Source organism: Lithobates pipiens, unplaced genomic scaffold (genome assembly GCF_037356315.1).
Source record: "Lithobates pipiens isolate NorthernLeopardFrog02 unplaced genomic scaffold, aLitPip1_a1.2 Scaffold_6, whole genome shotgun sequence".
In the NCBI taxonomy this organism is placed as follows: Eukaryota; Metazoa; Chordata; class Amphibia; order Anura; family Ranidae; genus Lithobates; species Lithobates pipiens.
The window spans coordinates 4,658,607-4,684,161 of NW_027507881.1; the positions used below are offsets into that span (position 1 = coordinate 4,658,607).

Below are 25,555 nucleotides of genomic sequence, written 5' to 3' on the forward strand. Positions count from 1 at the left end.
TACACATTCTAAGCACACACAGACACACAAAACTCATCAATGCACACAAATGCAAAAAAAAAAAAATGCACATGGAAAGAGAATCATATGCACAAATTGGCACACCATTCACATAAAACCCATATCTATACATACATACACTGCTAGCTGCACATATGTACACATACACACATAAAACCCATACATACACACAAATGCAAAAGAAAAGCATCTCTTTCCAAGCATGCACATGGAAAGAGAACCATATGCACAGATTGGCACATGCACACCATTCATATAAAAAATGATATCCATACATAAAGATACACAGCTACCTACACATACATACATACATACACACACACGCTAGGTACACACAAAACCCATACACCTATACATACACACACATGCAAAAAAACAAAACAAAAACATGCACATAGAAAGAGAACCATATGCACAGATTGGCACATGCACACCATTCATATAAAAAACGATATCCATACATAAAGATACACAGCTACCTACACATACATACATACATACACACACGCTAGGTACACACAAAACCCATACACCTATACATACACACACATGCAAAAAACAAAACAAAAACATGCACATAGAAAGAGAACCATAGGCACAGATTGGCACATGCACACCATTCCCATAAAACCCATATCCATCCATACATACACAGCTAGATACACGCACACACACACACACACACACACACACACACACACATATGCACACAGAAGATTCTTAACTCATTTCACACAGATGAAAAGCAAATTATCAGAAATGGCCCCTCGGCTGCTCGTCTCCCTCCTTATCCCCCACATCCCATAATGAGTTTATTTGTTTAACTCCCCGAATTAAACGCCGCTTCTAGTGCGGGTCTGGTAATATCACTCTCATCATGTCGAGAACATTTTCCTGCAGAGACCCATCTGAATAAGAGAAGGTCCCCGCGCTGAACTCAATCAGGGAAGCGTAATGTGCTGGGTAATAGAGGTGGCTGATAGATCTGGAGGCTAAGAGCTCTTTACCTAATGATGGGATATGGATAATGCTCCTCCTGCACGTCCTGATGTGATTCCAGTTGGATGCCAGATGCTAAAAAATCAAGGGAAGAGCAATGAGTGAGAGAGGCAGTCTGGAACACACTTATCGGAGAGGGCGAGGGGGGTCTTAAGCTTCCTTCCTTCATCCTGCCGTACGGTTAATCCAAGCTTAAATTATATTAATTGATTTAATTATATGCTTTAAAAACATCTCCGCACCCCCCCCCTCCCCAATTAATTTAATTAGGCGGCTGCATGATGCGGCTGGTGAGGGGAGATTAAGGCCGTACTCGCTTTAATTAAAAGAATATGAATTAACACGGAAAGTGTGGGGTGGGGGTAGGTGGGAGGTAAAGCAAATATAAATGAAATGGTGCGCACTAATTAAAAGGCCGTGTTAAATACTTCTTGACAGAGCAATGACAGCGCAGAGGTGTTTAATCCCCCTGTAAGTGAGGAAAGAGGTTTGATTGTGAAATGTACACAGGCCGTGCAATCTGTGCTTCCCCCGCACAATACCAGACACAGATACTCTTACTGCATCAGAGGGACGACTAAGAGGGACGGAACTCTGGAAGCTGCGCCCCAAAAAAACGACTGGGAGGGGACGAAGGACTAGTCACCAGTAGTCTTGGATGGAGGTGGAGGCACGCTCAGGTTAAGAAGAAGTTTACTGAAATTGACAGTTCACGGGTGATAAGTAAATCCAACACGTTTCGGGGGAAATGCCTCCTCCTTCATCAGTGCTGCGATAGTGGCTGTGGTTGGAACTGACCTGGAGCCAGGAATCAGCTACAAGTACGGCCCTTTAGATGTCATCAGATAGTAGTAGTAGTGTCAGGACTTGGATCATCTGCTGGTGGCCCTATGCTTCCCAGAGGGGAAGTTTGTAGTTCCAGTGTCCGCCAGCAGGTGTCTCCCAGCAGCCAGCAGATCCCAGTAATCAGCACCACCTGGTGCTGGCTGCTGAGAGAGTATTTAGTCCCTCCTCTGCTGTTACATCTTGCTCTAGTGCAGACTTTTTCAACCAGGGTGCCTTGTGGGTTCTTCAGGGATGCCTTGAAAGAAAATGCCTAATATTTGCCCTAAATTGCCCCAAAATTGTGTACCAGCAAATTAATCTGCCTGCCTTTTTTGATACACAAAGCCACAGATTTTCACTGTGCAGCATTACAGCCTTGGGCATTGTATTGAAATCACTGGTTGAAAAGGAGTACTCAATAAAAGGTGCTCAATAGCACTGGCACACCATGTTTGTTTGATGTCCCCCCCCCCCCCCCCCTCTGCTCCTCTACATCAGCACTAACAACAAGGCCTGGGGAATGCCCAAGAAAAAAACAAGCCTAATTACCACCAGCTCGCAGACAACCAAATTAACCTGTCTAACAGTACATTAAAAACAGGGGTTTAGTCTGCAAGCATTTGCAAACTCATGCGTAAGCCACAGAGCCTCGTAAAGGCACCCTGGTATCTGTGGTCCTTTCTACATCAGCACTAGGTACATGTTAGCCGTGTAGGGCAGAGAAAATTAGGCAAAAGAAAAGTTGGCATTTGCGGTCCATCAAAACCCAGAAGTCAGCTGCCATTGCCTGGCCAATGTGCTGTGGGTGAGAGATTCCCCACCTTGCAGTTGCACATATACAAAGTGGCAGGGATGCGTGTGACATCATCGACCTAATAGGGCCACGTGCCCATATAAGGTCAACGATGTCACAAGCAGCCCTGCCCCTTTGTGTACATGAGCTGTGGAGTGGGGAATCTCCCGCCTGCAGATCATTGGTCCAGCAATGACAGCTAACTTCTGGGTTCGGACAAACTTGGGTTTGGACCAAACCAAAGTTCATCACTAGTCACCAGTATTCCATAGCAGAGGGAGGAGGGCAGAGGGCGAAACACTAGAACTGGTGTCAGTCATACACCCCTGTAATTGGCGATCACAGTGATCAGTCAGTGACCTGTGTTTTTTTCTTCTTTGTAAAATATTAATAAAACCAGGTACTTGCTCCCCCTTCCCCCCCAAAAAGTGGCAAATGTGGCAGTAGAGGGGGAGGTAGAAACAAGCGGAGCTTAACCTTTAGGGTGGAACTCCGCTTTAAGCTTTGACAAAACATGGAAGCCAATTGGTTTCTATGCAGATTTTGCATGCTCTGGTTTTAGGTAATCAACCCCAAATCATTTTATGGACATACTAAGTGAGGTAAGTGGCTCAATGGTCTCCTTTTTTTGTCTAGTAGCAGAACACAGATAAAGAATAGGTACTGACCTTTGCTCTGGATCGGAAGTTCTGTAAATGGTGGTCTCTGGATTCCAGCAACATCTTACGTACTCTGGATTTTTGCACATACAGCAGCCAGGCAATGGCGATGACACCAGCAGCCCATCGTTGCCGACGGTGGGCGAGGTATGCCACCCTGTCTTTATACCCTCGCCATGTGGTTTGGATCTTCAGAGCAGCTGCTGACCTCCCTTCTCTTCCCTTGTACCGCTGCCCGGGCTGGTTCAAGAATGTGTGAACCCAGGATCTGTTCTCCAACACAGACAGCAGCTGAGATATTGAAGGAGCCTTACCCAACTCCACATCCAACGTAGCTATCTTCATCCTCTCTCCATTTACCACTGCAGCAGGAACAGCGTAATCCTGGAGTAACCTTAGTAAGCTCTCCAGAAAAGTCATAAAACTACCCCAGCTAAGACAGTAATGCTGCTTAAAGGCCAAAAAGTCCATCGCCTTGAGATCTATTACACCGTTGTAGATGGTAAAAGACTGACCAGTGGGAGCACTGATGGCAGTCAACTCCCAAGGATCCTGTTGGAAGAAAATAGTAAGACAAGCATGAGTATGGTTAACAAAATTGAACACAATACACTTTTTAAACAGAAGCTGGAGTCCTCTTGTAGACTACAAAAACACAACTTCATTGCTTATTGGCAAGCAGATGCAAAACTGCTAGGGAGGTAGTAAGACCAAAAGCCCAGCTGTGCATAGCCTCTAGGCACATGGTTATTATCTTTGGGGTCAATCTTGGCATATCTGTTAATATGTGGGAAGTATTTGAAATACATCAGGACTTTGGTGTCGATTGTACTGAACAAAAAAATATGCAGATTGTCCTTTCTCATCACACCACATACACATCTGCTACTGCCCTGAGGGACAGAACAAGTGAGATGACCTGAGACGAAAAAGATGTCTGAGTAGAATGTACATATGTACCTGTGATACCGGAGATTCGCTTGCCTTTCTTTCTTGGTTTGTCACACCGGCTGATGTCCTTGTAGTTTGGTTGGAAACGTTGTGACGCGCTGAAGAATACGGCGTTTCCATTCCATTGCCATATAGCCGGGACTCCAACTGGTCTTGGTTTGCTTGGTGTGAATCCTCTTCTGACAGCTTGATGTGGCCTTTTCCTATATAATATGTTATTATATTGTAAGAAAACAAACAATGGGGTTGATTTACTAAAACTGGAGTGTGCAAAATCTGGTACAGTTGTGCATGGTAGCCAATCAGCTTCTAACTTCAGCTTGTTCTATTAAGCTTTGACAAAAAAAATAATGGAAGCTGGTTTCCCTGCAGAGCTGCACCAGATTTTGCACTCTCTCTCGTTTTAGTTTTAGTAAATCAACCCTAGTATCTTTAAAGGGGTTGTAAAGGTTCATTTTTTATTTTCTACATAAGTTCCTTTAAGCTAGTGCATTGTTGGTTCACTTACCTTTTCCTTCAATTTCCCTTCTAAATGTTTTTTTTCTTTGTCTGAATTTTTCACTTCCTGTTCCTCCTCAGTAAGGCCGCGTACACACGGGCGGACTGTTCGCTCAACTTTGTCCGCTGAACAGTGTTTCGGCGGACAGTCCGCTCGTGTGTGGGCTTTCAGCGGACAGTTTCAGCGGACAGTCTGACGAACAAAGTTTTTCGGAAATTCCGAAAAACTGTCCGCTGAAACTTGGTTTGAGCGGACAGTCCGCCTGTGTGTAGGCTTGTTCGTCAAACTAAGTCTCGCGCATGCTCAGAAAGAATTTACACGCCGAAGATTGCATTGCAGTGTATAGGACGTCGTTTTCTAGTCCCGTCGTACGTGCCGTTCACGTCATCGCGCACGGTTTCAGCGGACTGTTCGTTCGTCGTGTGTGGGCAAGTCCGTCCATGCTAATTTTGAGCGGACTGTCCGCTGAAACTGTTTGACGAACAAAGTTGAGCGAACAGTCCCCGCGTGTGTACGCGGCCTAAGCTGTTCAGTAAGCTGTTCTGGCTGACTAACCACCACTCAGATGATGGTGTGAAGTTTACTGAGGAGAAACAGGAAGTGAGATATTCAGACAAAGAAAAAAAACATTTAGAAGGGAAATCGAAGGAAAGCTTCTAACTTCAGCTTGTTCTATTAAGCTTTGACAAAAAAAAAAAAAAATGGAAGCTGGTTTCCCTGCAGAGCTGCACCAGATTTTGCATTCTCTCTCGTTTTAGTAAATCAACCCCAGTATCTTTAAAGGGGTTGTAAAGGTTCATTTTTTATTTTCTACATAAGTTCCTTTAAGCTAGTGCATTGTTGGTTCACTTACCTTTTCCTTCAATTTCCCTTCTAAATGTTTTTTTTCTTTGTCTGAATATCTCACTTCCTGTTTCTCCTCAGTAAACTTCACACCATCATCTGAGTGGTGGTTAGTCAGCCAGAACAGCTTACTGAACAGCTTACTGAGGAGGAACAGGAAGTGAGAAATTCAGACAAAGAAAACAAAGAAAAAAAACATTTAGAAGGGAAATCGAAGGAAAAGATAAGTGAACCAAAAATGCACTAGCTTAAAGGAACCTATTTAGAAAATAAAAAATAAACCTTTACAACCCCTTTAAGTTCATTGATGATCTAGAGCAGTCTTCCTCAACCTTTTCACCCCAGAGGAACCCTCAAGAATAATGTTTATGTTTCAGGGAGCCCCTGCTATAAATCATTTATTGGGGTAAAATAGGAAGACTGCCCCTTACATTGGTGAAGAATGCACCACTTACAATGGTGGTCACAATAAAAAGATCATTGGTATTATGCCCCTGGACATGGCACCATCAGATGGAAGGTCAGTCAACCATTGCTCAAGGAACCCCTGAAAAACTTTGCAGGAACCCTAGTGATCCACAGAACCATGATACCATGGTTGAGAATGGCTGATCTAGTGTATGAGCCAAATATTGCATCATTGCCAACAACAACAACATAGAAAAGCATCTTAGCTTCTGACTGGCATGTCTACTGGCAACTTAAAGTGTATGTATGTATATATATATATATATATATATATATATATATATATATATATATATATACATATACATATATACATATACATACACACACACTTTTGTTTTTCTACAGATAAACACATTAGTACATGACAAAAGATTCCCAGAGCACTATATGTTAGCTAAAGAAACATCACAGTAAATCCAGATTGCTTTGATCCCTCATCACAGGATTTGATTGACAGCTGCAAAAGCCTTGAGACTTTAGAACCACCCATCATTTTCTCTGTTAGACGGGTGTTTATAGTAACGGGAAAAAAGTATTTGATCCACTGCTGATTTTGTATGTTTGCCCACTGATAGAGAAATGATCAGTCTAAAATTTTAATGGTAGGTTTATTTCAAAAAAGTTACAAATTGATTTGCATTTTATTGAGTGAAATAAGCATTTGATCCCCTAATAATCAGCAAGATTTCTGGCTTCCAGATGTCTTTTATACAGGTAACGAGCTGAGATTAGGAGTGCTCTCTTAAAAGAGAAGTATGGGTTTGGGTTTTTTTTCCCAGTCATATTAACCTAGGTGGATGCTGCATCAGTCCCCCTGTCGCCTCTTCACTGAGAACCAAGCCTTCGAACATCGCTGATAGCTCAGTTCTCACAAATCCCCGAGCGAAGAGAGCTGCCGCCTGTCAGTCGGCAGCTCCCCTGCTCTGCTCCTCCACAATCATTGGAGCACTGAGCTGTGGAAGGGCAGGGAGCGGCCAGTCCAGGCACCTGGCGCATGCAGACTTCCAAAGTCGGTGTGACGCGGTGCCTGGACTAATCCTGGTGACGTCGGCAGAGAGTGGACTTCAGACCGCTCTCTGCTGAAAATGGGTCACAGGAGTGCAAAGCGAATTGCACTGCTGTGACCCTTAGGAGAAGCCCAGCCAAACGAGCTCAGCCTGGACTTCTCCTTTAAAGGGAGTGCTCCTAATCTCAGCTTGTTACCTATATAAAAGACACCTGTCCACAGAAGCAATCAGATTGCAATCTCTCCACCATGGCCAAAACCAAAGAGCTGTCTAAGGATGTCAGGGATTGTAGACCTACACAAGGCTGGAATGGGCTACAAGACCATCGTCAAGCAGCTTGGTGAGAGGGTGACAACAGTTGGTGTGATTATTTGCAAATGGAAGAAACAAATAACTGTCCTCGGTCTGGGGCTCCATGCAAGGTCTCACCTCGTGGAGTTTCAATGATTATGAGAATGCTGAGGAATCAGCCCAGAACTACACTGGTTTTTTTGTCAATGATCTCAAGGCAACTGGAACCACTAACCAAGAAAACAATTGGTAACACACTACACCGCGAAGGACTGAAATCTTGCAGCGCCTGCAAGGTCCTCCTGCTCAAGAAAGTACATGTACAGGCCCGTCTGAAGTTTGCTAATGGACATCTGAATGATTCAGAGGAGAACTGGGGGAAAGTGTTGTGGACAGATGAGACCAAAAGCAAGCTCTTTGGCATCAACTCAACTCGTCGTGTTTGGAGGAGGAGGAATGCTGCCTATGGCCCCAAGAACACATCCCCACCGTCATACATGGAGGGGGAAACATTATGCTTTGGGGTGTTTTTCTGCTAAGGGGAGAGAACAACTTCACTGCATCAAAGGGACAATGGACGGGGCCATGAACCATCAAATCTCAGGTGAGAACCTCCTTCCCCCAGCCAGGGCATTAAAAATGGGTCACGGATGGGTATTCCAGCATGACAATGACCCAAAACGCATGGCCAAGGCAACAAAGGAGTGGCTCAAGAAGAAGCACATTAAGGTCCTGGAGTGACCTAGCCAGTCTCCAGACCTTAATCCCATAGAAAATATGTGGAGGGAGCTGAAGGTTCGAGTTATTAAACGTCAGCCTCGAAACTTTAATGACTTGGAGAAGATCTGCAAAGAGGACAAAATCCCTCCTGAGATGTGTGCAAACTACAAGAAATGTCTGACCTCTGTGATTGCCAACAAGGGTTTTGCCACCAAGTCATGTTTTGCAAAGGGGTCAAATACTTATTTCACTCATTAAAATGTAAATAAATGTATAACTTTTTTAACCACTTGCAGATCGGACCAATTTGCTGGTCAAAGACCAGACCACTTTTTGCGATTCGGCACTGCGTCGCTTTAACTGACAATTGCGCGGTCGTGCGACGTGGCTCCCAAACAAAATTGACGTCCTTTTTTTCCCACAAATAGAGCTTTCTTTTGGTGGTATTTGATCACCCCTGCGGTTTTTATTTTTTGCGCTATAACCAAAAATAGAGCGACAATTTTGAAAAAAACGCATTATTTTTTACTTTTTGTTATAATAAATATCCCCCAAAAATATATATAAAAACATTTTTTTCCCTCAGTTTAGGCCGATACGTATTCTTCTACATATTTTTGGTAAAAAAAAAATCGGAATAAGCGATTATTGATTGGTTTGCGCAAAAGTTATAGCGTTTACAAAATAGGGATAGTTTCATAGCATTTTTATTAATAATTTTTTATTATTTTTTTTTTACTAGTAATGGCGGCGATCAGCGATTTTTATTGTGACTGCGACATTGTGGGGGACCTATCGGACATTTTTGGGACCATTGTCATTTATACAATAATCACTGCTATATAAATGCAGTGATTCCTGTGTAAATGACACTGGCAGTGAAAGGGTTAACCAGTGGGTGGCAGTGTAGGGGTTAAGTGTTCCTAGGGGTGTGTTACTAACTGTGGGGGGGTTGGGCTTTCATTTAGTGAACACTGATCTCTGCTCCAATCACATGGAGCAGAGATCAGCGTCACTAGTTGCTAGGCAGAATGGAGAAATGTTGTTTACACAGCATTTCCTCCATTCGGCCACTCCGTGAGACGATCGCGGGGATGCCCGCGGCGATCGAGTCCGCGGGTCCCGCGACCGGACTCACGGGGGTCCCGACCAGCGCGGGAGCGCGCCGCCGGCGGCGCGCTCCCTATCGCAGGGCGGCATTGAATATTGGACGTACCTGTACGCCAATATGCCTGCCCGTGCCATTCTGTCGACGTACATCGTCGTGCGCTGGTCGGGAAGTGGTTAAATGCTTTTTTATGGGTTTTTTTTGTTGTTGTTATTCTGTCTCTCACTGTTAAAATAAACCATTAAAATTATAGACTGATCAATTCTTCGGCAGTGGGCAAACGTAGAAAATCAGCAGGGGTTCAAATACTTTTTTTTCTCACTGTATAATGGCAGCTCATTGGCTAAATAGCAGAAACACCTCACTAATCATGATGTAATCTTTCAGTCATGGGCAAGTGCTTGTGACTTAACAGCTTGATGATATCTCATACTATGAGATGAAGAAATCTGGCATCAAAGCTGCAGATAACAGGACAATTAGTCTCCATTATGAAACCGTTATGGCTGCCAAACCAGCTGCTGACAAAGGGCTGTGCTTGCAATCACAATAGAAAAAAAATACCATTATAGGTCCAGTTAACAAGTCTATTGTTGTTGTCAATCAAGTCCTGAGAAAACGGGGCACTCTTGTCCCCCCCCCCCCCAATGCATTGGCTACCTTTTGGATTGTCCCCCTGACTTTTATTGGAATAAAGTTGTATCTGGACCTCTCAGCAGTGGTGTGGCGCTTCAATTTCGATTTTTGTTCCATTATGAATTCATCTCCTACATCAGTTGCATTACGATGGTAAAATAACTGCATAGAACCAACATGGCATGAGCTGGGATGCCCTTTAACCACTTCCATATCGGGCCTATTTTGGCACTTCTCTCCTACATGTAAAAATAATAATTTTTTTTGCTAGAAAATCACTCAAAACCTCAAAACCTAATAGATTACATAGATTACACCTAAAAGATTACATATGCTTTTTTTAGCAGACACCCTAGGACAGGGATATGCATGTAGCGGGCCTCCAGCCGTTGTAAAACTACAAGTCCCATCATGCCCCTGCCTCTGGGTGTCATGCTTGTGGCTGTCAGAGTCTTTCTATGCCTCATGGGACTTGTAGTTCTGAAACAGCTGGAAGTCCGCTAATCGCATATCCCTGCCCTAGGGAATAAAATGGCGGTCATTGCAAATTTTTATCTTGTGCGGTATTTGCGCAATCATTTTTCAAATGCCTTAAAAATCTCCATAGGCGACACTGAAAATTTTTACAGGTTACCAGTTTAGAGTTACAGAGGAGGTCTAGTGCTAGAATTGTTGCACACGCTCTAACGCACGTGCCGATACCCCACATGTGTGATTTGAGCGGCGTTTACATATGTGGGCAGGACTTACGTGCGTGTTCGCTTCCGAACGCGAGCTACCGGGGACAGGGGCGTTTTACATTTTTTTTATTTTACTAATTTTTTTATATTTTTACACTTTTTTTACATTTTTTTTTTTGATCACTTTTATTCCTATTACAAGGAATGTAAACATCCCTTGTAATAGGAATCTATTATGACAAGTCCTCTTTAATAGACCTGTCTTAATAAGACCCCACATCTCTCCTCCAGGCTGGAAAGCATGAGATCGGGGAAAAAAATTCACCGATTTCATGCTGACAGCCACGATCCCGGCTTTGTTTACTTCTGGGAACCCAGGCGTGACGTCATAACGTTGCACCCGGCCCTCCGACAGTCATAGAGATGACTGGTGATCATCTGGTGACCATCGGCTCTGGCCAATTCTTTCTCTGGGCCCCCGATGGCACGGGAGAGCCCGGAGAAGAACCGGATGGCGGCGGGGGGTGTCCCCTCCCATCGCCTATAAAAATGATCAAGCGGCGGAACTGCCGATATGATCGCTCTTATCGTGCACAGAATCACCGGCTGGAAAGAATGATATTTGAATGATGCCTGTACTGCAGGCATCATTCATATAGCCCTACACAAAGTTAAGGACGTCATATGATGCCCTAAGGTATTGAAGGGATTCCAGCTGATGATATGTTGATTTGTAATTACCAATTTAATGCAACTTAAAAAGAAATAAACTTAGAACTATAAAAGAAAGCTGCAATCGTGTAACGCACTAACAGTATTAAGCTGCAGACACACCATGAGATATTAATCATGGTTAATTGGATATCTATACATAAAGTGCCGCGCTAATAGATAAATAAATAAAAAGTCTTAAAGTGAAAGTGATTAAAAAAATATACAGTTCATCCGGAAAGTATTCATAGCGCTTCACTTTTTCCACATTTTGTTATGTTGCAGCCTTACTACAAAATGGATTAAATTCTTTCTCTTAAAATACTACAAACAATCCCCCATAATGACAATGTTAAAGAAGTATGTTTGAAATCTTTGTAAATTTATTTAAAAAAAAAAATGAAAAAATCCCATGTACATAAGTATTTACAGTCTTTGCCATGACACTCAAAATTGATCTCAGGTTCCTCCTGTTTCCACTGATCATCCTTGAGATGTTTCTACAACTTGATTGGAGGCCACCTGTGGTAAATTCAATTGATTGGACATGATTTGGAAAGGCACACACCTATCTATAGAAGGTCCCACAGTTAACAGTGCATGTCAGAGCACAAACCAAGCCATGAAGTCCAAGGAATTGTCTGTAGACCTCCGAGACAGGATTGTATGGAGGCACAGATCTGGGGAAGGGTGCAGAAAGATTTCTGAAGGTCCCAATGAGGACAGTGGCCTCCATCATCTGTAAATGGAAGAAGTTTGGAATCACCAGGACTCTTTCTAAAGCAGACCGCCTGACCAAACTGAGCGATCGGGGAAGAAAGGCCTTAGTCGGGGAGGTGACCAAGAACCCGATGGTCACTATGACAGATCTCTGGTGTTTCTCTGTGGAGAGAGGAGAACCTTCCAGAGGAAAAAACATCTCTAAATCATTCCACTAATCAGGACTTTATGGTAGAGTGGCCAGACGAAAGCCCCTCCTCAGTAAAAGGCACATGACAGCCCACCTGGAGTTTACCAAAAGGCACCTGAAGGACTTTCAGACCATGAGAAACAAAATTCTCTGGTCTGACGAAAGAAAGATTGAACTCTTTGGCCTGACTTGCAAGCATTATGTCTGGAGGAAACCAGGCACAGCTTATCGACTGACCAATACCATTCCCTACAGTGAAGCATGGTGGTGGCAGCATCATCCCATGGGGATGTTTTTCAGCGGCAGGAACTGGGAGACTAGTCAGGATCGAGGTAAAGATGAATGCAGCAATGTACATCTTTGGAAAGATCTGAAAATGGCTGTGCACTGAAGTTCCCCATCCAACCAGATGGAGCTTGAGAGGTCCTATGACAGACCTAGCTGGGACCGAGGCTCTTGGAAGGGACTGGATGCGAGCCTCTTGCCTTGTGATTATGGGCCCTTGCATTTGGGGGAACGGTGGTTCTTTGTGAGCTGTATGCCTGGGGACCCCTGAGGTGGTGTTATTTGGATTCAGGTCCGTGCCCCCCCCCCAAAGACACACAGACTCTGGATATGTAAATGCCATGTTAGCAATGTTGGGACACAAACTCTTAGATGCTAATATCATCACCTCCAGCCACCTATTGTCTTGTATAATGTAAGTAAGTCTAGTCTGGCTTAACACAGATTCTAAAGAGTGTTTCACCTATTGTTGTTTTGTTGTTTGTGCTAATTAACCTGCAATTGAATTGTTAGTGAGCTAGGAGCCGAAAAGTCTTATCCCTCAGTCAACTAGTCTGAGTGTTGATTTAGATAATTAGCTCATGCTAATTAGGTTAGGTTTTAGTCACCCCACTGTATATATTTTGTGTGAGATCTCAAATAAAGATCATTCCTGATGTCCTCCAAGACTGGTGTCGTCTAGTTCTTGGTGGTTCCTATAGCCAGATCCATTGGACTTGTGTTCCAGGACTTAGGAAGCGGTATATAGACGGAAGCACTCAATCGGAGTGTGGGATCGGTTCCGTCACAGATCCTGCAAAGAAAAATGGGAGAAACTACCCAAAAATAGGTGTGCCAAGCTTGTAGCATCATACTCAAAAAGACTTGAGGCTGTAATTGGTGCCAAAGGAGCTTCAACAAAGTATTGAGCAAAGGCTGTGAATACTTATGTACATGGGATTTTTTTCATTTTTTATTTTTAATAAATTTGCAAAGATTTTAAACAAACTTCTTTCACGTTGTCATTATGAGGGATTGTTTGTAGAATTTTGAGGGAAATAATGAGTTTAATCCATTTGGGAATAAGGCTGTAACATAACAAAATGTGGAAAAAGTGAAGTGCCGTGAATACTTTCCAGATGCACTTTATAGTGCTTCAATGAAAAACATAAAAAAAAACTTGCAACGTGTAAAAGGGTCTACCTCTCCCTTGAAACCTCCTGAGAAGAAGACCACCACCAAAGAGAATCAGATGGGCGCCTACCAGAACACAGGGACCTTCTAATGAAAGAAAAGTCAAACAAGCTGGTTGTCATATGGTTCTTTAGAACATCCATGGACATGAGTGGCACTCTATGAACTCCAGACCATTCCTCCGATACATTAGTAGTTGGAATAAGAGAAAACATACGAACCGAATAGTTTGAAACCCTTCAAAACGTTTTTTAAATGAGCAACGAGCTTGTGTCACCACATACCGGAAGTGGTGGAAAACGCCATCTTAGCTAGCCAGCAAGTTTGTTATCCATTGTGCAATTATTTTTTAACAATGTGAGTGACATTTTAAGATTTAATAAACGTTTTAAAGGGTTTTACACTATTCGGTACATATGTTTTCTCTTATGTCAACTACGGTTGTATAGGGGGAATGGCCTGGAGTTTGTAGAGTTGGTATGGTTCTCCATGTCCATGGATGTTCTGGTGTTCTGGAGAACCATATGACAACCAACTTGTTTGATCTTTCTTGTTTGATCCCCCTGTCTTGGAAAGAGCTCAACTGATTCTCTTTGATGGTGGTCTTCTTCTCAGGAGGTGGCGGTTTATTCACTGTTCAGTTATTGGTTCCAAGGCTGAAGTGGGAACTTTTTACAGCTTTCGATATCTATAGATAGCAGATATGAGCTATAAAGATCAAACTCTTCAAAGACCAAAACACACCATACCATGTACAATAATATAAAAATAAAACCTTCAGCACAATTACCTTGTGAATTAGAGGCCGCCCAACGAGACTGAGCACTACGCAGGGCCAGAGTCTGAGGCTGGATGGCGGGAGGAACCAAGGTGAGCCGAGCAGCAGGAGGAATGAGACCTCTTTGCAGTAGACTGAGGATTCCTAAAAGGACAAAATATGGCCGATTTTATATTCATACACAAATGAGGTTCTGTATGTTGCAAAACTTAGACATATTATATACAGTGAAAGCAAAAAATACTTATAAATCTTTGATATATTTTATTAAAGTGTAAAGTTTATTAAAGTGTAAATCGTGTATGATAATTAAAGTGAAATTCCTCTTAGTAACAATGGAAAGAATGGGGAGGAGCAAGTGGGGCTGCTGTTAGAAATCACGGGGCCCCATGCAGCCTACCTGACAAGGCCCCTCTCTCTTTTTTTTTTTTTTTTTGTTAACAGAAAAGTTTTTTATTTTTCTTACAACAAACAAGACAGTACAAACATACATGTATGTTACAAAGGAGCTGACATCGGGTAATTAATTACATAACATCAATATTGCATGTGCAGGGGATATCACTCTCTTCAACCTTTTAATTTTCCCCAGGATGGGGGCTGTACACAACTCTAGGTTACTAGTATATGTCAAGAATTACCTCGGGGTGGTCATAGGACAAGTATAAGTAAGTGGAAGAGTCTGGGGTGTGCCAACCTACGAGGAGCAGAACACGCCCCCTCTGCCATAGGGGCATGGGGGGGGGGACGGGAAGAAAGGCCCCCCTCTGGTCCACTTTTTACACAGGGAACTGCCCCTGGCTCCAGGGGGAGGGAGTTAAGTCGGTCCTTCCCCTGGAACCAGATAGGTCTTTGGCATTAGCGTCCACCCAGGGTGTCACCCCCTGCGATGGGTCAGCCGCACGCGTCGACCCAATTTGACCATACTTTATGATATTTCTGAGGACAATTTCTGCTCTCATATGTAATGCGGTATAATGGCAACACACTATTTATCGATTTGCTTCCACTTGAGGAGTATTTCCCTTCTAGCATAGAATAGTGAGTAGGTGAGACATAGCTTAACATAACAATCTCCTTCGATGTCTTCTAGGTGACTCAGTAGCAGAGTTTGGGGATCTAACGGTATTGTGACACCACCTACCATGCCCAGGGTGTCCGCCACCGCAGTCCAGAACGGGAGCAATTTGGGACAGGACCAGACCATGTGAAAGAAAGTTCCCATTCCTACCTCGCATCTAGTACAGTTGGGACTAAGACCAGGGTAGATGCCTGCCAATCTTTGCGGTGTGTAATATGCCCTATGTATGAATTTTAATTGTACAAATCTATCCTTAGCTGCAATCATAGATGGGATAAATGTAGCTACACACTCCTCCCATTCCTCCTCTCCCAGAGAGGGAATATCTGTCTGCCATTTAGCCATGAATTTTTTGTTTTTAACTTCATGAGCTCCCGTTAAGTGGAGGTATAGGGAGGAAAGAGGGTTTTCTAGCATCCCGGAGATCAGGAGGTGCTCTATTGGATCTGGCTCAAGCGTGATTTGGGACGGGAATTGGGCTTTAAGGGCGTGTTGCAGTTGCCAGTATCTGAAAAGGAAATGTCTTGGTAGATTGTGTGTTTGTTGCAAATCTCGGAATGGGGCTATGACCCCGCGTGGGATAACCTGTTTTAATGTCACGATACCCCTTTTGGCCCAACTTGCCAGATCTGGGATGGTGGATAGATGAGGGAGCATGGGATTGGCCCAGAGAGGGGTGTGAGGTGAGATGTGTGATTGTTTCAATAGGGCTGCCCTGGAGGCTCGCCAAACCTGAATGGTTGCCTTCATAGGGCCTGTCACCGCAGGATTGGCCCTGGCCCCTCTATATGGTAAATTGGACAGTGCGGCGTATGATCCCAGGAGGGCCACCTCGAGGGTAACAGCTGGGTTTTGCCGAGGCTGCGAGAACCATCAACTCACCGTCACCAGGACTGCCGCCCAATAATACATCAGGAAATTGGGCAATGGCAGTCCTCCCTCAGATAGTGGAAGATATAGTGTGTCTCTTGCCACCCTAGGGGGTTTCCCTGCCCAGATAAAGGAGGTCGCTATGCTTTCGAGCTTGTGAAAAAAGGATTTGGGAATGCGGGTCGGGGTGTGCCTAAAGTAGTACAGAAATTTCAGTAGGTAGATCATCTTTAAAAGGTTCCCTCTTCCCACCAGGGTCAGGGGAAGAGATCTCCAGGTGGAGCATTTTTGTTGGTATTGGGTCAGTAATGGGTATACATTTTTATCCGGGTAGCCTGAAAGCTCGTTCCCTACTCTCACCCCCAGATAGGTGAATTCTTCCACCCACTTTAAGGGAGTACCCGTATCCAGCTGAGGCACCAACTGGGAGAGGGGAAAAAGGACTGACTTATTCCAGTTTATTCGGATGTCTGAAAATCTACCAAACTTATCGAACACAGCTAAAGCAGCTCGTAGGGAGTCTGTGGCATCAGCTAGATACAGGAGTAAGTCATCGGCATAAAGGGAGAGTTTCTCTTCCACTGTGCCCACCCGTATCCCTCTAACTGACACGCCCGCTCTAAGGAGGATAGCAAGGGGCTCGAGGGCTAGGGCAAACAAGGCTGGGGAAAGGGGGCAACCCTGCCTCGTTCCCCTTCCCAGCTTAAACGGCCCCGAAAGGACCCCATTGGTGCAGACTCGGGCTCGGGGTTGTGCATAAATCAGCTGGAGCCAAGTTAGGAACTTAGGCCTGAACCCAAATTTGGAAAGGGTCGACCAAAGGTAGCCCCACTCGACCGAGTCAAAGGCCTCCTCGGCGTCGAGTGAGGCCACCACCCCCGGACCACCGGCCGAGGCAATCACAATATAGGTGTGAAGTCGATGGATGTTTATGTCCGTCCCTCTTCCGGGCATGAACCCCGTCTGATCGGGGTGTATCAGAGCCGCGATTAACGTATTTAGTCTATTGACCAGTATTTTTGATAGGATTTTTGTGTCAAAGTTAAGGAGGGAGATGGGTCGATAGGAGCAGCATAGGGTTGGGTCCTTTCCGGGTTTGTGAATAACTACTATTAACCGCCTCGTGCATGGAGTCAGGGAGGCGGCCCTCCTCAATGGACCCAGCTAGAAGGGCTTGAAAGCTTGGGGCCAACTGCTATGCATAGGTTTTGTAAAATTCCACCAGGAAACCATCCGGTCCCGGTGTCTTGCCAGTTTGCATCATTTTGCAGAGCCATTTGGATTTCCTCAATTTTTATAGGGGCATCTGGTCTGTTAGCAAACAGTTGGGGTGAGGACGGGAGTATCAACATCCTCCAGGTAAGTTGCTAGTTCCTCAGTGTCATACTCAGCCCGGGATCGGTATAATGTTTGGTAGTAGTCAGCGAATTCGATTAATTTCCTCCGGAGTGGTAAGGGGGGAGCCATCTCCCCCCTGAATCTGTGCTATTGTCATTCCCGCAGATTGTTTCTTGGAGAGCCAGGCCAGCAAGTGTCCCGTTTTCTCTCCTTGCTCAAATATCCTCTGGGTTTAATGAAGTCGTTTCTTCTGCTTCAGAGATGTCCTCAGCAGAAGAACCTCTCGCAATATGGACTGCAATCGGGCATAAATCTGTGGGTCTGGGGTCCTGACATATAAGGCCTCATGACTCTTCGCCTCAGCCTTGAGGTCTGTGAGTTCTCTTCTATGATCCCTGTGGATCTCTGCTATAATGGTCTGATACTGTCCCCTGGAATACGCCTTAAAGGTGTCCCAGACCGAGGAGGCCGAAGCCGAGTTGGTATTCACCCTCCAATATGTTTCTAGCTTGTTCCTGTATCTCGGTTCCACACCCGCATCCGAGACCCAATATCTGGACAAGTCTGTCCGATGGGGCTATCGAAAGAGGAGCGGGGCGTGGTCGTGGGAGGCTGAGTGGCATGTGTATTCCCTGTCCTGGGGATGTTTCCATCTCCAGATATCAGTCAGTCCGTACGTGTCAGCCCACTCCGCAAGTCCCTGGCGGGTTTCATCAGTTGCCAGTAGCCTGTCCAGTCCCGCATCCGGGACCAGGTTAAAGTCCCCAATCAGCAGTACGTTTTCAGTGGAGAACTCAGCTATATTGGCCGTAATTTGGTTTAGCATCTGAAGGGAGGCCGGCGGTGGGAGGTACAGGCCCACAATCACCCATGGCATGTTATGAATCAGAGCATATATCACCACAAATTTACCCTCCAAGTCCAGGGCCATGTCAAGGAGTTTGAAGGGAAGCATCTTTAAAATCAAAATGCTCACCCCTCTCGCAAATGTAGAGTGGGTTGAGTGATAGTGATAGCCTACCCACAGTTTTTTGAGGCTAAAGGTCTTTTTTCCCACCAGGTGGGTCTCCTGGAACACGCATATGTGCGGGTGGTAAGATTTTACAAATTGGAATACTAAAGAACGCTTGATGGGGGAGTTTAGGCCCCGCGTGTTCCAGGAGATAATCTTAAGGGAAGACATCAATGGCTCTTAGAAACAATGTAGGATTAAGCATGTAGACGAGACCTCCCCCACCTGGACAACTGGACTCGGATGGGCATCCCGAAGAAATTAGCAAGCATGCAATAGCAGCCAGGGTAATAACCAGTAGTACTGTCAAATACAATGAATGTGACATAAACAGTAACAGTAACATAGGGACCGCAACAGCAGTCCCACATAACCAACCGGGAGAGCACTAAGGGAGATGTGGAGGGGGGAACAGGGGGAGAATGAGCACCCACGGCCACCACTGCACCCCCCCACTGAGCCCCAAGAGGATGGCAGTGGCCTGGAGGAGAGTTTGCAACCCAACCTTGTGAGGGTACAGACGGGACTCCCCCTCGTGTACTATTCAGGAGAAGCTGCATCATGTAGCACCTGGAGGGATCACCCATGTCCCTATCATGTATCGCCTTGGCAGCGAAACGTGTGGGTCGCCGTGCTGCCAGACCAGCATTAGCACAGAGGAGTAATATGGTTCCGAGTCAATAGGTGCAGAAGTCTTAGTTCAGCTGAGTGTTCTAACCTGCCTATGGGCGCAGGCAGAGGAGCTGGTGATTAAGAATCACTCCTGGTCACTGACTCAAACCAACATCTCAAACTCAGCCAGAGGCTAGAGAGAAACGGCCATCAGTCCCCCACAAGATCCTCCCTGCCCGGGAGCCCCCGGCCACATTGTGCAAGGAGGGAAGAAAGACACGAGGGAACCCCCATTATCCCCAGGGGGATTAATTCATGCATCTCCTAGTCTATCACCCTCCAGTTCTTCAAAAGTGAGCAAAACTGCTCCAGTGTTCGTCAGGAGAATGGGCTGTAGCAGCAACCCATACGGATACCAAGTTATTGTACCAGGGAACAGCTTATCATAGGGGGCTCAGTTGGGGAGTGTTTTGGCCCATGTCAAAGCCTCCCTGGGTGAGGTGAAGAACTGTATCCTCTCACCATCCTGTACCCTTAGCCTGGCCGGGAAGAGCATGCTATACTTCACTCCCTTCTGGCGCAGCAGGCCCCGCACATGATGGAACGACTTACGTTGGTGCTGGGCCTCCACCGAGTAGTCCAGGAATATGAGGATTTTTGCATTTTCAAACTTTAGTTCGCCTTGTAGTCGTGCCGCCCGCAGTACCTTGTCCCGGTCTCTGTAGTGCAGCAATTTGAATATGAAGGTGCGGAGTGGGGCACCATGGGGACCCCTAGTCGCCGGCATATGATGGGCCCTTTCAATGGAAAGTGCGGGGAGAATTTCGCCCTGGGTAGTAAGGATGGTAACAGCCCCTCCATTAATGCGACCGGGTCACCCACCTTTGCATCCTAAGGGAGGCCGAGCACCCTCAGGTTATTACGCCTGTTCCGGTTCTCGGCGTCCTCAGCTCTGTTTTGCAGGTGTTTCACTTTCAATTTCGGGGCTTGGATGTCAGCATGATGATCCCTTTGGGTGTCCTCTGTCTCAGAAACCCTCCGTTCCACCTCCGCCACGCGGTCCCAGAACTTGTCCATGTCTCTTCTAATAAGGGCAGTTTCAGTTTGTACATGGTCTATCTTGGTTGTGAGCGTAGCCTGGCAGGTAGTTATGGCCAGCATTAGGGCATCAAAAGGCCGCCGAGCCGGCCTGTATAGCTCCGTCAGGGATGGGAGGGTCGGTCTGGGACTCCATGTGGTGCGCCGCGTGTGCTTTGGTGAAATGTTAGTGGGTCTAAACAGACCTCTGATGTCTCACATTTGCAACAGAAAGGGACTGAGGACAGAGTTTCCCCAGTCCCTTTCTCTGCAGCCTCAGCTGCACTGGACAGCAAATTAATGGGAAGTGCTCTGAGGCTCCATGTTCATTCACAGACAATTTACTATGCTTCAGTCAGGGGCGGCCCATCCATTAAATGCGCATGGGCGCGGCCTCCCCTTTCCATCACCGGGCGCATGAAATACAGCAGTTTTTTTTTAAAGCACCTGATTAGAGCCAGAGGCTCTAATAGGCAAAAAATAGCGTGGGCTCTGGACGCAGAGCATGGCGCTCATAGCCCACCCAGGTGTGTTAGAATAGCGAATAAATATTCGCTATTCTAACACTAAATCGCCTCTCCGCCATTCAGGAAACGCGGGTTTCTCGATTGACCGAAAGGAGAAGCGTCCCGATTGGCCGCCGAGGAGGAGGGAGGAGACAATGCAGGGGAAGGAGATGCCCTTGGAGGAGAGCTGGGGAAGGAGATGCCCGTGGAGGAGAGGTGGGAAAGGAGATGCCCGTGGAGGAGAGCTTGGGAAGGAGGTGCCCACGGAGGAGAGCTGGGGAAGGAGATGCCCACGGAGGAGAGCTGGGGAAGGAGATGCCCACGGAGGAGAGTTGGGGAAGGAGATGCCTGTGGAGGAGAGCTGGGGAAGGAGATGCCCACGGAGGAGAGTTGGGGAAGGAGATGCCTGTGGAGGAGAGCTGGGGAAGGAGATGCCTGTGGAGGAGAGCTGGGGAAGGAGATGCCCGTGGAGGAGAGTTGGGGAAGGAGATGCCTGTGGAGGAGAGCTGGGGAAGGAGATGCCTGTGGAGGAGAGCTGGGGAAGGAGATGCCTGTGGAGGAGAGCTGGGGAAGGAGATGCCCGTGGAGGAGAGCTGGGGAAGGAGATGCCCACGGAGGAGAGCTGAGGAAGGAGATGCCCGTGGAGGAGAGCTGAGGAAGGAGATGCCCATGGAGGAGAGCTGGGGAAGGAGATGCCCGTGGAGGAGAGCTGGGGAAGGAGATGCCCGTGGAGGAGAGCTGGGGAAGGAGATGCCCGTGGAGGAGAGCTGGGGAAGGACATGCCCGTGGAGAAGAGCTGGGGAAGGAGATGCCCCTGGAGGAGAGCTGGGGAAGGAGATGCCTGCGAAGGAGAGCTGGGGAAGCCGCCTGTGGTTGAGGTAAGTGTACCCTCTAATTGCCACTTTTGCTGGACAGCCTGGTCAGGAAAGGTGAAAAATATCAGACTTACTGAAACTTAAGAATCACCAGGTGGAAAGTCCATGGGGCATTTAGTGTACCTCCTTTACCCCACTTATCCTCTCGGTTTGTCTTTATTTTCCCACCCACCCACCTCTTCTTCCTTTGTTGCTCATCCCCTCTCCCTTTTCTCCCCCTCAACATCCCTGTCCTTATAGGGCCCACCTCTATTTCGTTTATACAGCGGGTAAAAAAGTATTGAACACGTCACTATTTTTCTAGGTAAATATATTTCTAAAGGTTTTTATTAGAGTTTTACGAATCGGACTTACATTTGTTTGTTTGTGGTTAGACTATATGTATATTTATCTATTTTTTATTATTTACTTCTTCAGCTGGGTCTTTATTTACTCCCTGCGACTGTGCATGGTCTTCCCCTTATCATCTACTAGCTGGGGCTTTTCTTGATCTTTTGCCCCTGTCTCCCCCGAGGAAGCTATCACTGGCGAAACATGTTGGAAATCAATACTCACCTGTGAGCACTTTTTCCTTCTTCTTTGGGCCTCCAGCAACCCATTGTATTGTATATGCTCCACTACCGATTTTAATCATGTCTCTATATTGTTGTTTGCTTTATGTTTTTTGCATTAATAAAAATAAATTATATTTTTATTTACTATGTTGTGATCCAGTTGACAGTACCGTTACAATCCCACTCCTTTATATCTACATTTTCGTTTACTGGAATCAGGTACATGACATCATAGAGCCACTCAGACTACACTCTTTAGTATATTTCTAAAGATGTTATTGACACAAAATTTCCCCATATGTCGGTGACAAACCATGCAATCCATACATACAAATATATATATACAAATAAAAATAAACTCAGAAATTAAGTTCTGTGTAATAAAATGGAATGGCACAGGGAAAACGTATTGAACACCTGAAGAAAGGGAGGTGCAAAAAGGCATGGAAAGCCAAGACACCAGCTGAAATCTATCAGTAATTAGAAAGCAATCCTGCCCCTTGTCAGTGCTAATTAATATCAGCTGGTTCAGTCTCAACTGATGGCCTATAAAAAGGTGTCTCATTACCAAGGTGTCACACAAGAAACATTTCATGATGGGTAAAAGCAAAGAGCTCTCCCAAGACCTTCACAACCTTATTGTTGAAAAACATACTGATGGCATTGGTTACAAAAGGATTTCTAAACTTCTGAACGATCCAGTGAGCACTGTTGGGGCCATAATGTGAAAACGGAAAGAAGATCATTTCATCACAAACCGGCCATGACCAGGTGCTCCTCGCAAGATTTCTGACAGATGATTGAAAAGAATTATCAGAAGAATTGTCCAAGAACCAAGGACCATTTGTGGAGAGCTTCAGAAGGACCTGGAATTGGCAGGAACAATTGTTTCAAAGAAAACAATAAGTAATGCTCTTACCCGCCATGGCCTGTATACACGCTCCACGCAAGACGCCATTGCTGAAGAAAAAGCATGTTGAAGCTCATTTAAAGTTTGCTGCACAACATTTAGACAAGCCTGTGAAATACGGGGAGGATATAGTCTGGTCAGAGGAGACCAAAATTGAACTCTTTGGTTGCCATAATACACACCATGTTTGGAGGTCACATGGCACATCCCCCCAAAAACACCCCCCATACCAACAGTGAGGTTTGGAGGTGAGAACATCATGGTGTGGGGCGGGTGGTACTGGCAAACTTCATATCATTGAAGGATGGATGAATGGAAAAACGTACCAAGACATTCTTGATGAAAATCTGCTGCCATCTTCCAGGATGATGAAGATGAAACGAGGGCCGACATCTCAGCAAGACAATCATCCCAAACACAAAGCCAAGGAAACACTCAATACATTTCAAAGAAAGAAAATAAATCTGCTAGAATGGCTCAGCCAATCACCTGACTTGAATCCAATAGGAAATCTTTGGAAAGAACTAAAGATCAGAGTTCATAGAAGAGGCCCACGGAGCCTTCAAGATTTGAACCTGATGAACACATTCGGCTAGTTTCTACATACAGGAGGCATCTTAACCACCGCACGCCGATATACATCGGCACAATGGCAGCGGTGGGCAAATGGGCGTACCTGTGCATCCTCTTTAATTGGCAGGGCTAGTGGAAGTGCACGCCCACTGTGTACAGCGTGACCGCGGACCCTGTGGACTCGATGTCTGCCAGTGTCCCGGTGATCATCTTCACGGAGCTGCAGAATGGGGAGATGCCTATGTAAACAAGGCATTTCCCCGTTCTGCCTAGTGACATGACAGAGATCACCGCTCCCTGTCATCAGGAGTAGCGATCGCTGTCATGTCAGTGGTAGCCCACCCCCCCCACACAGTTAGAAACACTCCCTAGAACACACTTAACCCCTTGATCGCCCCTTAGTGTTTAACCCCTTCCCTGTCAGTGTCATTTACACAGTAATCAGTGAATTTTTATAGCACTGATTGCTGTATAAATGACAATGGTCCCAAAATAGTGTCAAAAGTGTCGGATGTGCCTGCCATAATGTCGCAGTCACGATAAAAATCGCACATCACTGCCATTACAAATAAAAAAATAAAAATGCTATAAAACTATCCCCTATTTTGTAGATGTTATAACTTTTGTGCAAACCAATCAAAATATGCTTATTGTGGGGGGTTTTTCCCAAAAATGTAGAGGAATACGTATCGGCCTAAACTGAGAAAAGAAAAAAAAAATTTATATATTTTTGGGGGATATTTATTATTGCAAAAAGTTAAAAATATTGCTTTTTTTTTTCAAAATTATTGTTCTTTTTTTGTTTATAGCGCAAAAAATAAAAACGGCACAGGTGATCAAATACCACCAAAAGAAAGCTCTATTTGTGGGGAAAAAAAGGATGTCAATTTTGTTTGTGTGATCGTGTGACGTGGCACCCAAACAAAATTGACATTGTCAGTTAAAAACGACGCAGTGCCGAATCGCAAAAAGTGCTCTGGTCAGGAAGGGGGTAAAATCCTTCCGGGGCTGAAGCGGTTAAAGCCGCCATTACCAAAAACGGATTTTGTACCAATGATTTAAATACATTTCAGTTTAGCGGGTTCAGTACTTTTTCCCTGTGTCCTTCCGTTTTATTACACAGAACTTCATTTTCGAGCGTATTCGTTTGGGTGTCTTTCTATGTATGGATTGGACGGGTTGTTACCAACACGTGGTGAAAACCTCGTCAATCTCATCTTTACCAATAGATTTACCTAGAAAAATGGTGACGTGTTCAATACTTATTTTATCCGCTGCATAGGTCCCGGTTGACTAAGTATAGACAAGGAAAGGAATTACCAATGGGTCAAATTTTGGTGAGGTGGTCCCATCCCTATTAGCCCTTGTACACACGGTCGGAGAATCCGTCGGAATGTGTCCTATCGGACCGTGTTGTTGGATAATCCGACTGTGTGTGGTATGCATCGGACTGATTCCATCGGAATATCCGTCGGACCCAATTTTCCAACTTGTTGGAAATATTTCCCGACCAACTGGGCCGATAGGACATACTCCGATCATGTGTAGAGAATTCCGATCGGACAAAGTGCCACGCATGTTCAGGTCAAATTCCTACATCAAAGCTATTGGCTACTAGCCTGAATGTAGTCCCATTGTAACGAAATTATGTCATCACGTTCTGAAAGATCAGATTTTTCGACAACTTTGTCCGACCGTGTGTATGCAACAGTTTCGGACAAAATCCGACGGACAAAATCCGACGGATTTGGTTGTCGAAATCTCCGACCGTGTGTACAGGGGCTTAG

The 25,555-nt window shown here is 45.4% G+C and overlaps 1 protein-coding gene across 1 annotated transcript in view; it reads right to left on the reverse strand.

Moving 5' to 3' along the window:
- LOC143958197 (IQ domain-containing protein H-like) overlaps positions 1-25,555 on the reverse strand; it is a 306,567-nt gene that overhangs the window by 221,951 nt on the left and 59,061 nt on the right. The window contains exons 7-10 of the mRNA XM_077467663.1: positions 14,373-14,504; positions 4,258-4,451; positions 3,307-3,849; positions 1,029-1,095 (exon numbers count right to left, since the gene is read on the reverse strand). Coding sequence (XP_077323789.1) covers positions 1,029-1,095; positions 3,307-3,849; positions 4,258-4,451; positions 14,373-14,504 — 936 coding nt within the window. The remainder of the gene's footprint in view (positions 1-1,028; positions 1,096-3,306; positions 3,850-4,257; positions 4,452-14,372; positions 14,505-25,555) is intronic.